A 16239-nucleotide genomic window follows, 5' to 3' on the forward strand; every position below is an offset into this window, starting at 1 on the left:
TCACAGCCTAAGAGTGCAAACCCTTTCCCTCTACCAAATCATACCACAAACACATGCCTGTACATCCTTGGCAACTGTTGTTACGTTTAAATTCAAATATATTTTCTTTGTTGCTTTGAATAATGTCACCTCACAACGAAATCCTTAAGGAAGAAAACAATTATTTGTCTTTTAAATAATAAAAAAATCACAAGTTTCCTTTTAGTGTGATCATCACACCATTTAGTGAATGTAGGCAGACATCAGTACATAATCAAAAACTCGAATCTAGAATTATGTAGGGAAATTTTTCAGCCACACAGTATTAAAAAGATTGTCTGCCACTCATAATACTCCAAAAACTAATTTTTATTTGTGCCGGTAGAATTTCCAATAACACAGAGTCACTCAAGTCATTGATAAGTAAATGGAATAATTTAAAACAAAACTGAGGCACTTCACACATCTGCAGTAACTAAAATCTTCACCATTGTTATATTGTCTTTTGTTCCCCTTTCCCATTTCAGGCATCCAATACCCTGCTGAAGCTGACAACACTAAAAAAATGGAGCACAGGCTGAGTTTTGTAGTCAGGGTCTTTGGAACACCAGCGCGCAGCTTCCAGCAGTGTGCCAGTCCCACCGCTCCCCAGCTCCAGGTGCCGAGTGTGCGCAGACGCTGGAAATGGTGTCACTCGTAGTCACCCTCTTCGTAACTATCATCTGTGATGAGTGCCCCGAGGGTGCCCTTCACCCTCAGGTCTGGCATCTGGGCACTAATTCTGTCCAGCACGTCTTGGTCTCCATCACAATAGTCTATCTCCAGCTCTCTGTACAAGACAAGAGACACGATAACTATCAAGAACTGTCACAGTTAGTTTTTATTCTGTATAATATAAATACACTCAGCCGCAGCTTCCACTGGTTAAAGGAGACAAGTCAGATTACGGCTTCTACAAAAATTTTATTCGTGCTGTGTACAACACCAGGCAGGGGAGCACTTATTATTGAGGAACATGTTGTGCTGTATCAAATGTGAAAGCTATCAAAGAAGTCTTCTTGAAGCTATAAACAAAATACTGGACTTGTTAAAACACATTTATTAAAACCATCTGAAACAGCACCTTACTTCTATACATAATCACCATCTCTTAATGAACTGACGGATTGTCTCTGTATGAAATTGAGCTAGTTAAAATATTACAATCGACCTGTTACAGCTTCTTCAAGTTATTCATTCTAGCCGAGTCTCTTTTCTAAGTTCGAGAAGAGGTAGAAATCAGTCACAGCTAAAGGTACGTTGTCCAAGACGCGACGCACACTAGCGACTGCGACGGGTCGCTACGTGACGTCAGAAGTTGCCTGCTGGCGCATGCGCAGTTCGAGTTTGGGATGCGACGCGCGACTGTTGCGGCAGTCGCGCGACACAAAGACGTACGGCTGGCAGAAAGATGCCGAGCCAGTCAAGGAAAACTGAAATGAGCCACTCACAGGATGTGATGCTCTGTGAGCTGGTCTCGCAACATCCTTGTCTTTACGATTTGAAGAACCCTAAATATAGAGACACTATGTTCAGAGACAGAATTTGGGAAGAAATTGGTGCACAGTTGAAACTGGCAGGTGAGTGAAATATATAGTATTTTCCCATTAATGCAAAATTTTCAGGCCTGTTATGAAAATCAGTATAATCCATGCAGATGTAGAATTAGAATGATGAAAATAAACTTGAAGGTCAATTTTCGCATTACTCTTTTTTGTGACGATAAAAATTGAAAACGGCAAGTACATTATAAAATGAACAATCTAAAGTACAACGAGAAAGCTACATTTTACAATACCTTCACTTTGAAAGTAAACGGTAGATTGGTGTCTTGATGATACCTTCTAGTCGTGAAAAACCACCACCAGATTGTTGTACAGCTTTCTGTAATCAATAGATGTTCGTTTTTGAGGAAGGCGCTTCTCAACAGATTGCGCAAACAGTATGCTGCAATAAGTAATTTGTCACATTCACTTCAATTCATTGGTAGAAGATGGTGCTCAAACAACTTGTGCCAAAAGTGCACTACTGTTTTACAAGGCCCTTCTGGTCTGACACAGTTCACAATTGAAATTCGTCTTTTGTAAATCCTGGAGTCATCTTTTGAGTGCAGCTAGGCAAGTTTAAATGTTCATGTCATCCATAACGATGTATGCTATAAGAATATGGAAGTTCATTTGGATGGGAATAAAGAGTCAGTCGGCTATGAAAGTTGCCTTAGCTTGTTCCAAAAGCTTCTGCATGGGAGAAACTGACAAGTATAATTTGGGGAAATTTTGTGAACAAGCACGGACATTATTTCTTCCACATTTCTGCCAGTGTATTCTGTAGACGTTCAGAATGAAAATTCTAGAGATGTTTAAGGTGTAACCCTATCTTGTTGTTAAGAACTTGAAACAATGCAATGACGCTAGCGTGCGCTTATTGTTAATAAACTTATCTTTCATTGGAATTTTAGGTGAAATGTGCAAAAACAGATGGAGGAATATTCGGGACTCGTATCAGAGAAATAAACGAGAAAGAAAGCTTGGAACAGGTTCAAATGCCTCAGCAAAACCAAGAAAATGGGTTCTGCTTGATCACTTGGCTTTAAGAAACCTACATTTCGTGGCATTTTAAATGAAATTGTCAAGAGCATATGGAGAAATATTAGTAACTCATACCGGAGAAATATATGACATAAAATGGTTTCATTAGGTCCAAATGTGTCAGCGAAACAAAACAAATGCATTCTCTATCGTGTGATGACCACACGATTCTTTTTGCGCGTCGACAGAACTGGCGGCTAGTCGCGACGCTCCCGGAGATATATGAGCCCAAATCTCGGAAACGGAGATCGATATCATTCTGATCTCAACTTTAAAAATAATTTCGATATGTTGGCTTCTTTTCATCAGCAACGATGTATGACCTAACGTGAACCATACGTAAAGTAGCCAGCGACCACATTTTTCACTGTACACAATTCAAATTTTATGCAGTAGGTTACTTGTAAATTAAATATCGGAATAACTGTGACGAATATCGGAAAAATAGACACCTCATTATCAAGCTGTGATGTGAAACTGTAAGATACGCAAACATCAATTTTTTGTGCCTTTAACTTTCCTCACAATTGATAGAGAAGTAATATACAGCGAAAAAACACGCAATACCGGAAGAGATAGTTTTCAATTTTTTAAAGTAAAAGGAGAATCTGTATCGAAAAACTAACTCTGGGAGCCGATGTAACTTTGTTGCATTAACATACAGTATTTTTTACAGCAAGAAAATCGGAATTCTTATTTTTCTTATGTATTTGAATCCGCCGCCGCCGATCGCAGCTTGGGAAACAGCGACGACTCCAGTCGTGTTGCGGCCGTGTCGCCGTCTGCCAGGGTGGGAAAAGAGGAGGGGGCAGCGTCGCAGTCGCAGCCAACTGTCGCGTCTTGCACAACGTAACTTTAGTCTGACTGTAGGGAGCATGTTCCAAAGTGTCCTGTTTGAACTGATGCAACAATTCTCACATTTGTCAGGCAGAATACAGTCAAGAACTGTTATCCTAAACTGAGACACCAGTACTTGAGAGACCACTGCACTTATTTTGAATGGTTATTCTCACATCTCCTAATGACTCACAGCAGACATTAGAATTAAGAGTCCTTATACTTTTTATAAAATTCATGAACAAGATTCCTCTGATTTCACAAAAGACAGTATCCATAACCTCTCCAACTGACAGTTTAGTGAGCTTTTTTTGCTGTGCCCCTACGTGATATGATCACACATGACTGACTGCCATTTTGTCACCATGTTGGCAACGACTACCGTATTTACTCGAATCTAAGCCGTACTCAAATCTAAGCCGCACCTGAAAAATGAGACTCGAAATCGAGGAAAAAAAATTTTCCCGAATCTAAGCCGCACCTGAAATTTGAGACTCGAAATTCAAGGGGAGACAAAAGTTTTAGGCCACATCTCCAAATCGAAACAAAGTTGGTCCATTGTAATATGAGACACAATTTAGATCGAATGAATGACGATACAGCTACAGTAGTTTGGTTCGAGTTGTAAGCTTAGCAGTTACGCTTTGTCAGGTAGCCATTGCTATGAGTCAGGCGCTCCGTCCTTGTTTATATGGGTACGATTCCTTTTTCACGTGCTTTGTCTGGTTTGAATTGATTGCTTATTTTTCTTTGATCTGATAAGCGCCGTTTTCTTTGTTATAGGTGTTTACGTCACTCTAAGCTGACAATGCAATACTGTACTGTGTCATGCATTGTTTGTTGCATTCTGACAGTGCGTGTTTACGGCCTGTCGCCGCTCGCGGCATGGCTTCCTTTTGTGTGCGCTACCATCGCTTATAATTAAAAAAAAAAGGAGGAATCGTCTCATTAGCGAAACAATGGCAAGAGACTGGTATTTGTTGTTACTTACACTGCTGCTTTCTTTGCTAATGATTAACAAGAACCAAATAATAGACTGCGTATGATAGATGTTCTGAACGACAGTTTAGCGAAAATTTTTCTCCGTTTGAAAATCTTTGCAGGCGCCTCTTTAGTACGTTACATTCTGCACAGAAATTAGAGTCATCTTAGATTTAAAAATATAGTCAATTGCCATGCTTCATTTCTGACTGTATCACTATTAGGCATAAGAATAATACGATATAAAGATGGCATGATATGTATATTCTTCCGCGTTTGCTGTTGTCTCACTCTAGTTTCGTAGTTTATTAGGCAGACAGGATTTAAATGAGATAGCAGCAAACACGAAACAATACGTAGTAAAATGTTTATATTCGTATTATTCTTATGGTGAAGAGAATACTGCATGTCATTCACAATTCATAAAAGTTCCTATTAGTAACCATCTCTTCTCACAGGCAGGAAAAAATCCAGAATGTAGAGTTGGCCATACTGACAAACATCCCAAACAGTCTTGCCAGTCGCATTTTCGTAGTACATTGAAATGCTGCTGCTACATCCGAAGATGAACAATACGGAATTTGTATTTACTTCGTTGGATAATGTACGAAAATGCAGCGGTCGAAACTCGGGGCGGAGAAAAAAGCTCGTCTTCCACCTGTTCTTTTTTTTTCTTTTCTTTTCTTTTTTTTTTTTAATGACGCAGCGATTTTGGTGCCAGTATTTATCTTTGTGCCTACAAAGCATGCCTATGTAGCGCTACATATATTCGACGGGAGAAGTTAGTTGTGGCGGCACCCACCAACACTTTTCAGAACTTCCGCTTGCTTTGCACTAGATTCTAAGCCGCATGCGGTTTTATGGATTACAAAAACTGGAAAAAAAGTGCGGCTTAGATTCGAGTAAATACGGTACTCGTCTCTCACCACTGGTCACTGCTTTGTTTTGTAAGACTTCTCATTTTGAATTTTAATGATAAAGAGAGTCCAGAGAAGCTGTCATCTGTTGACTGCTGTTGTTCTTAGACAGAATTTTCGATTTTAATGACCACAGAACTTCTGGTAACCTACTTGCATCTCCTGTAAAACACTTCTGCAAAAACTGTGGAAGTTGCCTAGCAGTCAACATATTGGGAAATCCCAATCCACATGTTTTTTTTCTTTTTTTTCCTCTCCATGAAAGTTGCTACTCACCACATAGTGGAGATGCAGAGCCACAGATAGGCACAAACAAAATTACTGTCACAATATAAGCTTTTGGCCAACAATGCCTCACACACACACACACACGCACACACACACACACACACACCTCTGGCAGCTGAAGACACACTGTGAGAGGCAGCAGCAGTGCATGATGGGAGTGGCAACTGGGTGAGGTTAAGGAGGATGCTAGGGCGGGAGGGGGAGGGATAGGAGGGTAGGGATGGGGGACTGTGAATTGCTGTTGGAAATGCACAACAATGAGGTGGAGAGAGGGTAGGGCAGCTAGGTGCAGTTGGGAAATTAGACAGTGGGCAAGGGAGAGGAGGGAGGGAGGGGGGGTTGCAAAAAAGTGCAGAAGTAAAAAGACTTGCTGTGTTGGTGGGCTGAGAGCTATATAGTGCTAGAATGGGAACAGGGAAGGGTGAGAAAAATGACTTACGAAGGCTGGGGCCAGGAGGGTTATGGGAACATAAGATATACTGCAGTGAGAGTTCCCACCTGCGCAATTCAGAAAAGCTAGTGTTGGTGGGAAGGATGCCTATGGCACAGGCTGCGAAGCAGTCATTGAATGAAGGATTCCGTGTTGGACAGCGTGCTCAGCAACAGCGTTGTCCCCTCGATTCTTGGAGACAGTTTGTTGGTAGCCATTCATGCTTACAGACAGCTTGTTGGTTGTCACGCTCACATAGAATGCAGCACAGTGGTTGTAGCTTCGGCTGTAGATTACATGACTGGTTTCACAGGTAGCCCTGCCTTTGATGGGATAGGTGATGTTTGTAACTGGACTGGAGTAGGTGGTGGTGGGAGGATGTATGGGACACATCTTACATCTAGGTCTATTATAGGGATATGAGCCATGAGGTAAGGGGTTGGCAGCAGAGGTTGTGTAAGGAGGGACAAGTATATTGTGTAGGTTCAGTAGATGGCGGACTACCACTGTGGGAGGGATGGAAAGGATAGCGGGCAGCACATTTCTCATTTCAGGGCACGATGAGAGGTAGTCGAAACCCTGGTGGAGAATGTAATTCAGCTGCTCCAGTCCCAGGTGGTACTGAGTTATGAGGGAAACTCTCCTCTGTGGTCAGACGACGAGACTTCGGGGGGCTGTGGGAGACTGGAAACATAAGGAATGGAAGATTTGTTTTTGTACAAGGTTGGGAGGATAATTACGGTCTGTGAAGGCGTCAGTGATACCCACAGTATATTTCAAGAGGAACCGCTCGTAACTGCAGATGTGATGATCACGTGTGGCTAGGCTGTATGGAAAGGACTTCTTGGTATGGAATGGGTGGCAGCCGTCAAAGTAGATTTATTGCATGTGGTTAGTAGGTTTCATATGGACAAATGTACTGATGTAGCCATCTTTGGGGTGGAGGTCAACATCTAAGAAGGTGGTTTGTTGGGTTGAGTACCGTATTTACTCGAACCTAAGCTGCACTTTTTTTTCCGGTTTTTGTAATTCAAAAACCCGCCTGCGGGTTAGAATCAAGTGCAAAGTAAGCAGAAGTTCTGAAAAATGTTGGTAGGTGTCGCCACAACTAACTTCTGCCGTTGAATTATGTAGCGCTACACAGGCCACTTTGCAGGCACAAAGATAAATACTGGCGACAAAATCTCTGCGTCAGTAAAAAAAGGTGGAAGACGAGCTTTTTTTCACCGCCCCAAGTTTCGTCCACTACATTTTTATGCATTATCCAACGAAGTATATACAAATTCCATATTGTTCATCTTCGAATGTAGCAGCATTTCAACTTACTACGAAAATCCGACTGGCAAGATTGTTTGGGATGTTTGGCAGCCGGCCGAAGTGGCCGTGCGGTTAAAGGCGCTGCAGTCTGGAACCGCAAGGCCGCTACGGTCGCAGGTTCGAATCCTGCCTCGGGCATGGATGTTTGTGATGTCCTTAGGTTAGTTAGGTTTAACTAGTTCTAAGTTCTAGGGGACTAATGACCTCAGAAGTTGAGTCCCATAGTGCTCAGAGCCATTTTGATGTTTGGCAATATGGCCAACTCTACATTCTGAATTTTTTCCTACTTGTGACAAGAGATCGTTGCTAATAAGAACTTTTATGAATTGTGAATCGCATGCAGTATTCTTTTCACCATAAGAATAATACCGTACAAATATAAACATTTTGCCATGTGTTCTTTCGTGTTAGCTGCTATCTCGTTTAAATCCTGTCTGCCTAATAAACTACGAAACTAGAGTGAGACAACAGCAAATGCGGAATAATATACATATCATGTCATGTTTATATTCATATTGTTCTTATGTATACTAGTGATACAGTCAGAAATGAAGTACGGCAATTGACAAGATTTTTAAATCTAAGATGACTAATTTCTGTGCAGAATGTAATGTACTACAGAGGCGTCTGCAAAGATTTTCAACCGGAGAAAAATTTTCGCTAAACTCTCGTTCAGAACATCTTCTATCATACGCAGTCTATTATTTGGTTCTTGTTGATCATTATCAAAGAAAGCAGCAGTGTAAGTAACAGCAAATAGCAAGCAGTCTCTTGCCATTGTTTCGCTAATGAGACGATTCCACTTTTTTTTTTTTTTTTTTATTGTAAGCGGTGGTAGCGCGATCAAAAGCAAGCCATGCCGCGAGCGGCGACAGGTCGTAAACACTCACTATCAGAATGCGACTGCGACAAACAATGCATGCCACAGTACAGTTATGCATTTTCAGCTTAAGAGTGACATAAACATCTATAACAAAGAGAATGGCACTTACCAGATCAAAGAAAAATAAGCAATCAATTCAAACCAGACGAAGCATGTGAAAAAGGAATGGTACCCGTATAAATACGGATGGAGCACCTGACATATAGCAATGGCTACATGGTAAAGCTTAACTGCTAAGCTTAAGACTCAAACCAAACTACTGTAGCTGTATCGTCATTCATTCGACCTAAATTGTGTCTCATATTACAGTGGACCAACTTTGTCTCGATTTGGATGTGCGGCCTAAAACTTTTCTCTCCCTTGGAATTTCGAGTCTCAAATTTCAGGTGCGGCTTATTCGGGAAATTTTTTTTTCCTTGATTTCGAGTCTCATTTTTCAGGTGCAGCTTAGATTCGAGTGTGGCTTTGATTCGAGTAAATACGGTAGAACCAGGTGAAGCAAATGGGGGGAAAGCTGTTTAGGTTCTGGAGAAAAGTAGATAGGGTATCTTCACTCTCGATCCAGATCGCAAAGATGTCATCAATGAATCTGAACCAGGTGAGGGGTTTAGGAAGGATTCCTCTGGATGGCCCATGAATAGGTTGGCATAGGGTGGTGCCATGTGGGTGCCCATAGCCGTACCCTGTATTTATTTGTAGGTAATGCCTTCAAAGCAGAAGTAATTGTGGGTAAAGATATAGTTGGCCATGGCAACTTAAAAGGAGGTTGTTGGTTTGGAGTCCATCAGGCATTGGGAAAGATAGTGTTCATCAGTGGTAAGGCCATGGGCATTAGGAATGTTAGTGTAAAGGGAGGTGGCATCAATAGTGATGAGCAGGGCACTATGTAGCAAAGGGACAGGAACTGGGGAGAGTCGGTGGAGGAAATGGTCAGTATCTTTTATATGAGCAGGTAGGTTCCAGGTAATAGGTTGAAAGTGTTGGTCTATGAGAGCAGAGATTCTCTCAGTGGGAGCACAGTGAAAATGAGAGTTTGGCATCAGTGGCTGGGAGTTCCCAGGCGGGAAGTTTGGCCGCCCAGTGCAAGTCTTATTGAGTGTGACGCCACATTGGGCAACTTGTGCATTGAAAATGGGGATGAAATGATGGTGAGGACAGCATGACACCCAGTCCCTGATGGGAGAAAATCTCCCACCCTAGCCAGGAATCGAACCTGGGCCCCCTTGCATGGACTTCCAATGCGCTGTCTGTTCAGCCATTGGGGCAAACTGGAGGCACAGTAATTGGCCACAATGGGGTGTCCTGGTTGGTTGGGTTTATGGATTTTAGAAAGCATGAAGAAGATAGGAGTGCAGGGAGTGGTGGGGGTATGTAGAGTGGTGGACTCTGGGGAGAAGTTCTGTGATGGGCCTAAGGATTTGAGTAGAGACTGGAAATAGGTCATAGTCACCGGAATAAGGTGACTATGGCAAGGTTTGTAGATGGATGTATCTGAAAGCTGGCAGAGTCCTTCTGCCAAGTAATCCTTGTGGTTCAACAGTGGTGGTGACTTTGTCCACAGGTAGGATCATAAGGTCGGGATCAGTTTTTAGTTGGTGCACTGTGGTTCTTTCTGCAGATTTAAGGTTAGTTTGCATGTTGAGGGATTTGGGGAGCAATGGTGAGGCATAGTTCAAGTTTAAGAAATTCTGAAAAGTTAACAGGAGGTGATATGGGGGCAGTAGGAGTGGATCACAGTTGGATGGAGGAGTGAACTGAATCAGACAGTTTAACATTGGTCTTTGGTTAAGTCTGATTGATAGTAGGGTTGGTGGCAAAAAAATGTTTCCACTGTAGGGACTGGGAGAAGGAGAGGTCTTTAACATGTCCTGCATGATTGAATTTTGGATTTTACATTGTTCATGTTGACTGTTATTTTTTTATGAATATTTTCTGACTACAGGCGGAGAGCCACTTTCTAAATCACTGAGACCATTCGACCTTCCATATTCAAACTGTAGACGCCAATAGCCTGGAATACCTTCACACTTCACACTTCACATTTGGTCAGTATACAGCACAAATTTCATAAGTCTCAACAGATTTTTGCCACCTATAACAGTATTACACAATGAATTTTATATCTGGAACCATTTTCAACTCTGCTGCTCATACCAAATTGCTAACTTCGAGGAATGGTACACAATGATGTACTGTATGAGTCAGTGTTTCCCCAGCAATTTCACATTACATAAAAGGCAGATGTTACTTTCTGGATATCCCTTGCACAAGCCACATTGACAGCTTATTCCATTTGCAGCATCCCCCCCCCCCTCTCCCCCCCCCCACACACACGAATACCTATTGCCTAGACTACTGCACTAGTATGAATATAGTGTTACCTGAGGTTCACCAGTCTGCCAGGAAACTTGTCAAATGGTACGGCCCAGCAGATACATTCCCTGAGGAAAAGTCTGCGCAGCTCTGACATTTCAAGGATGCATTTTACACTGGGTTTTAACTTATAAAATTTAATGTCACTGAATTCCAAAGCATTCAATGCTGGCAGCTTAGCTATGTATGACATTGCTTTTCCACCAAGACATTGACAATAAGTAATTTTCAGTCTGAAACATAGCAAAATTATCTTGCTGTAAGGTTGATAACAGTAAATATTTGAGCAGAAATGTTTTTTAGTTAGGTCTATTAAGATTTTTACAATAACGTAGCAGGAAGCTGTCATCAATAATTCAGGTCATTGTCAAATCAAATAACATTCTAAAAACAGCAATATTTTACCTATTTATAATCCATTATTAAGCATTTAAATGCACTAAAGATCATCATTTTGTGTGCACACATGCACCATGCACACACATGTGCATTGTGAAAAGGATACAGTAAGACACAGGGTGGTTATAATTAATCTTTTGCTACTTGAGCCAGTGATTCAGATGTTTGAATTGGTGATTTGTGAATTGCTCATTGGAGAGGCCAACAGCCAACTGTGGCACAAATTGTTGAAGAAGTTATGTTGCCGTGGCTGAGAATGCTGGATGCGACGTGCACAAGCAATGTGACGACACCTGAACATTCCACGGTCCACCATTTGAAAAGTGCTGTGAACAATTATGAAATGGTATCTGCACAAACTTCCAGGCTGTTGTGGATGCAGATGGTCATCGCACTGTGCAAGTTTGTAACATGGAACCAAACAAGGTATGCAATTAAGAAATGTTACTCTCTCACATAGAAATTAAGATGGTTCTTCCAGTGGTTTATTCGCTATTTGTCTTCTGCATGTCCTTAACAAATGTTTGCTCAAAGTTTCATCATCCTACGATCAGTCATTTTTTCATGGGGCCCTCTCAAGTAGTGAAAGCTTAATTATAAATACCTTGTACATACACAAGTTATCTACTACTATTACCAGTATAGGCACAACAGTCTATAATATGGAGCAGTTGTAAATATCACATGACACTAGTTGTCCAATATACAATGTATGACACATTCAATGTCTGCTCACATACATGAACAATATAAATGAAACAGCATTAGTTCTCAAGATCAGATTCCACTATTGGTTTCCATACAGGGGAAGGCTGCGACATCTAACAAGCAGGACTATGGTGCCGTGAATCTCTAAAGAGCTTACAGACTGTATCTCCTCTCCTCCTTGTAATCAACCACTAAATGACACCAAAAGCTAACTCCAAGATAAGATATCATGTTAAACCACCAAAACCACATTTTTTGACATTTTACCATGACAAACACATTTTTCAGAAATTTTTTGATGTGGTGTATGTTAGGTTTGCTGCATACTTAATGTTTTTCATGTTTTCAGTTCCAAGTCTGGAATGTTTAATGTTTTTTTGTCCATGTTCAACCTGTGGCCTTTATGAGTTCACGATATGAAAAAGTTATGTAATATGTTGTCAAGGATTCTGTGCTGTGTTTGGCTGACAGAAGCAAACTGAGCAGCCCCCATGTTGACTGAAGCCTTTGTGAAGCAAATGTACTGTATCTGTTGGTTTTCAAATTAACACTTATGTATTGCAAAAATATGCAGTTTAAGTGATACACCACATTAAAGTTCTCTGGATAAGGCATCTTTTTAATACCTTTTTTTGTTGTACTGAAGTATCAGGAAGTGTGACATCAGTGACCAAACATGCTACTGTGCATGGATCTGTTGATATTGCTTATTATACCCTTGCACAGATATAATTTCTTTTTTGCCCCCTCGAATGATGTTTAGATTGGAATGATGCATTACAAAAAGAAACTTCCTAATAACACACACTTCCTAATAACAATCAGGAAGTGAGAAAATTGTTGGTAACTACAGGTGATGGCACACGTTTTGCATGCTTATTTCCTCTAATTACTCGTGGAAATCTCACTGGATCGTACCACTTATGCTACCACATTCAAGTGAAATGTAGGACGCCATTTCTAACTTAGCATGTCTTTCCAGCAGTGGATACAATAGCCAATTTCAGGAACAAAAAACTGTTTTGTGTTTAATATTAAATATTGGTTAATGACCCATCAAAGCACAATAGAAAAATACAGAGCCAGAGCTTCAATAACAAAGGTTTAGCCACTCTGTCGGTTCCCTTTTGTCGTAAGCAGCAGTATGTACAGTGATGGTACGAGACCCTTAGGCAGAATAAATAGACCCTTCACAACACCTGTAAGAGCTGTACTACATAGGACTTATGCAACACCTTTATGGCTTGGCTACTACAGGTTTGAAAAATGTCACTTGATGTCAACAGTCCAAAAAACATTTACTGTCATTATTTACACCCATGTGGTAAATATACAAAATATGTCCCGGTGATTTAAATTCTGTAATTCGTTATTGAGAAATATATTTTAATACATCCTCTGGAATGGTTCCACCTCAGACCATTTTATTACAAGCCGCCATCATATATTGATGACATAACGACTTGTAGGGTTGTCACGCTTAAGGCTATCTGGAGCCGTCAAGGGCATCCCGAGGTAGGAAATCGGAGACACAATGCAGAGAGAGCAGGCAAAAGCGGTAGCATTTAATTTACCAGTGATAAACAGTAACACTAGAGCTGTGCAAATTGCAGATGCTCTTAATGCTGTCCCACCGGAGAAGTTTCACTTCAGAGAATTAACTGGTAATTCCATCCACCACCTAGATGTTGTTGTAAGGCATCACTGTAAAAATGGTAATGAAAAGGCACGTCTTAGCAGAGGCAGCGAGCTCAATACTTGTTCCTGAGAACTGCCACGTCTGTGGGTTTACAGAGGTTAGAGTGCTACTACAACGGTCCCCACCTAGAGGAGGGCAGAGGGCGGGGCCGAGTGACGTAAAACACTGTTTTTGCTGGGCAAAATAGGAGTGGCAGTGACATTTTCAGCTGAATGCTGTTGATACTAAACTGGAGTTTGTTAATGTAAAATCCAGAAGGATCCCTGCCTACCGAGTTGGGGTAGGGGAGGAATCTAAATGTGGTTGGTCAGAGGCACCCTGGAGGTGTAGAATGACTTGCCAGATTGGACAATGCTCATTAAATGCAGGTGAATTGGTGGGTCGATTATAGGAAGGGAGAAATGGTGCACCACCATGATTCTTTAAAAATGTTTAGAATTAGTTTTCAGCGTATTAGTAGGACTGATCACAAATAAATAGCATTGATCAGACGCCTGGATTCCATGAGTCTCCTGCTGCAAGCATCCTGTCGAGTCCCAAAATCCACGTCTCTCGTAGATGCCCTGTAACAGTGTTTGGCACCGATCCGAGTTGTTGTCCTGTCTTCACTAGGAATTTGTCTTTCTGCATTTGCTCCTTACCATTTGGAAATTACAGATGGACCTTAAACCCACGTCTTTTCTCTATTCTGTGTCTGAACATGACACCGTACCTGCTTAATAAAATCTTCAGAAAACTTATGAATTCTCATACTGTGTAAAACATCTTTTCTCTAAGCCAGTTTTATGCAGTGGTTTAGAACACACATATGCCTTTATTGGCAACAAGTTATATAATTTTAAACCCACATATGTGACAATGAGCCAAGTTTTGTTATGTCTGGCAGCTTGGATGTCAATCTGATTTTTAATGAATGAGCAAATAGTGGGTGTAAAGGCTTAAACAGTCAAATACATTAGTTCAACAGCTACCTGAAAAACATGTGTCAAGAAGTCATCGTTGGAATATGGCTCTCTGGGTTCAATGTCCCGTCAACTTTGAGGTCATTAGTGACAAAGCACAAGCTCAGACTGTGTCAAGGATGGGGAAGGAAATTGGTGGCGCCCTTTTGAGAGCTCTAGGGCATTAGCCTGAAGCGATTTAGCGAAACTTAAATCTGGATCAAACTTGGGTTTGAAACATTGTCCTCCCAAATGCAAGTCCAGAGTGCTAACCACTGTGCCACCGCTCTCGGTGTGGCTCTCTGCTGGCCTCCAAAGTTAAGTCCTTGGTCCATTGCTTTTGCCACTGTGTATCAACAATATTTCATTTGCGGTCTACCATGTGTGATCAAAAAGTAATGGGAATTTTCACTTTCCTTAAATAATCTTTATTTATTCATAAACTTCAACTTTGTCCCCTTCTAAGAAATTCCCCCTCAGACACAATATAGCTGTGGCAGCCGTTTTGCCAACCTTGGAAGCACTTCTGAAACTCTTTTCATTATGATCTTCAGCTCCTTCAGTGATTCTGTTTTTGATTCATCAATGGTAGCAAAATGACATTCTTTCAAGTTTCTCTTCTACCCAGAGAATAGAAAGAAGTTGCAGGGGGCAAATACAGCGGCTGAGGCAACACAATGGTTTTGTTTTTTGAAAAAATCTAGAACAAACACTGAAGTGTGAGCAGGGAGTATTATCGTGATGAAATTTCCGTGAGTGGTTTTGTCACAATTGTGGTTCTTTTCTTCGGATCTCATGATGCAAATGTTACATAACTTCCAGGTAGTATTCCTAATTGACTATATGACTCTAAGGCATGAACTCATGATGTGCTATCTGATTGTAATTGAAGAAAACAGTGAGAAGAATCTTCACACGTGATCAAAATTGTCAATTTTTTTCTGTTTCGGCTCTTTAGCAGTTGGAATGACTGCATCTTGGCTTCAATGTCATACCCATGTACACGTGTCTTATCACCTGTTATAAACACCATTAGAAGTTCTGGATTGTTGTAACTCAATTCATCAGTTCCTGGGTGATGTCCACATGATGCTGTTTTTAGTTGAAATTCAACAATTTCGAAACAAACTTTGCTGCTACATGTTTCGTGCCCAAAACATCTGAAAGAAACTGCTTGGCATGAGCCAAAGGAATCACAGCATCATCTGATGGTGATTCAGTAATTTTCCAGAACCATTTTCTTACCTCTTCCACATTGTCATTAGTAACTGAAGTGGTAGGATGTCCAAGGTGATCGTTGTCTTCTAGACCCCCTTTGAAACATTTATATCGCTCACTCTTGTCTTATTCATAGCAGATTTGCCAATAGCAGTCGACATTTGAAATGTGGTGCTGCACTTTATTCCATTTCTCAAGCACAATTTAATGCAAATTCTTCGAGTCACCAATTTTAAAAGGAAAAATTCACCCAGCACTTGAAAACACATATAGCCTTTTTGACTGTCAATAATAAACTGAATATTCAAAACAGATGAAAATGCAAACATACATCAGGAATATATGTACCAATAAGATAAAAAATTGACAATCAGATGCAAAAAGCCCATGAAATTGAAAAATTCCCATTACTTTTTTATCGCATCTTGTATTTTCATAACTACCAGAGATAGGAAACTTTCTAGCAGATTAAAACTGTGTGGTCTATTGATAGAGCACTTGCCAACGAAATGCAAAGGTCCCGAGTTCAAGGACATGCAACACCACTAGACATGTCTAACACTCATACCATGTGTCACTTTTCGTCTTCCTTACTTTGTACACCACACAGTTTCCAGAGGATGTTTTCGTAATGGCACTGGG

General features: G+C 40.9%; 1 protein-coding gene across 2 annotated transcripts in view; it reads right to left on the reverse strand.

Moving 5' to 3' along the window:
• Positions 1–327: 327 nt before the first annotated feature.
• LOC126253659 (uncharacterized) overlaps positions 328–16239 on the reverse strand; it is a 79567-nt gene continuing 63655 nt past the window's right edge. Inside the window, exons 7-8 of one of the 2 annotated variants that reach the window (XM_049955177.1) lie at positions 10641–10865; positions 328–808 (exon numbers count right to left, since the gene is read on the reverse strand). In XM_049955177.1, the coding sequence (XP_049811134.1) occupies positions 670–808; positions 10641–10865 (364 nt within the window). In that variant the 3' untranslated portion in view covers positions 328–669. The remainder of the gene's footprint in view (positions 809–10640; positions 10866–16239) is intronic. The other variant, XM_049955184.1, reaches the window with a different exon arrangement.

This window comes from Schistocerca nitens, chromosome 1 (assembly GCF_023898315.1).
Source record: "Schistocerca nitens isolate TAMUIC-IGC-003100 chromosome 1, iqSchNite1.1, whole genome shotgun sequence".
Classification (NCBI taxonomy): Eukaryota; Metazoa; Arthropoda; class Insecta; order Orthoptera; family Acrididae; genus Schistocerca; species Schistocerca nitens.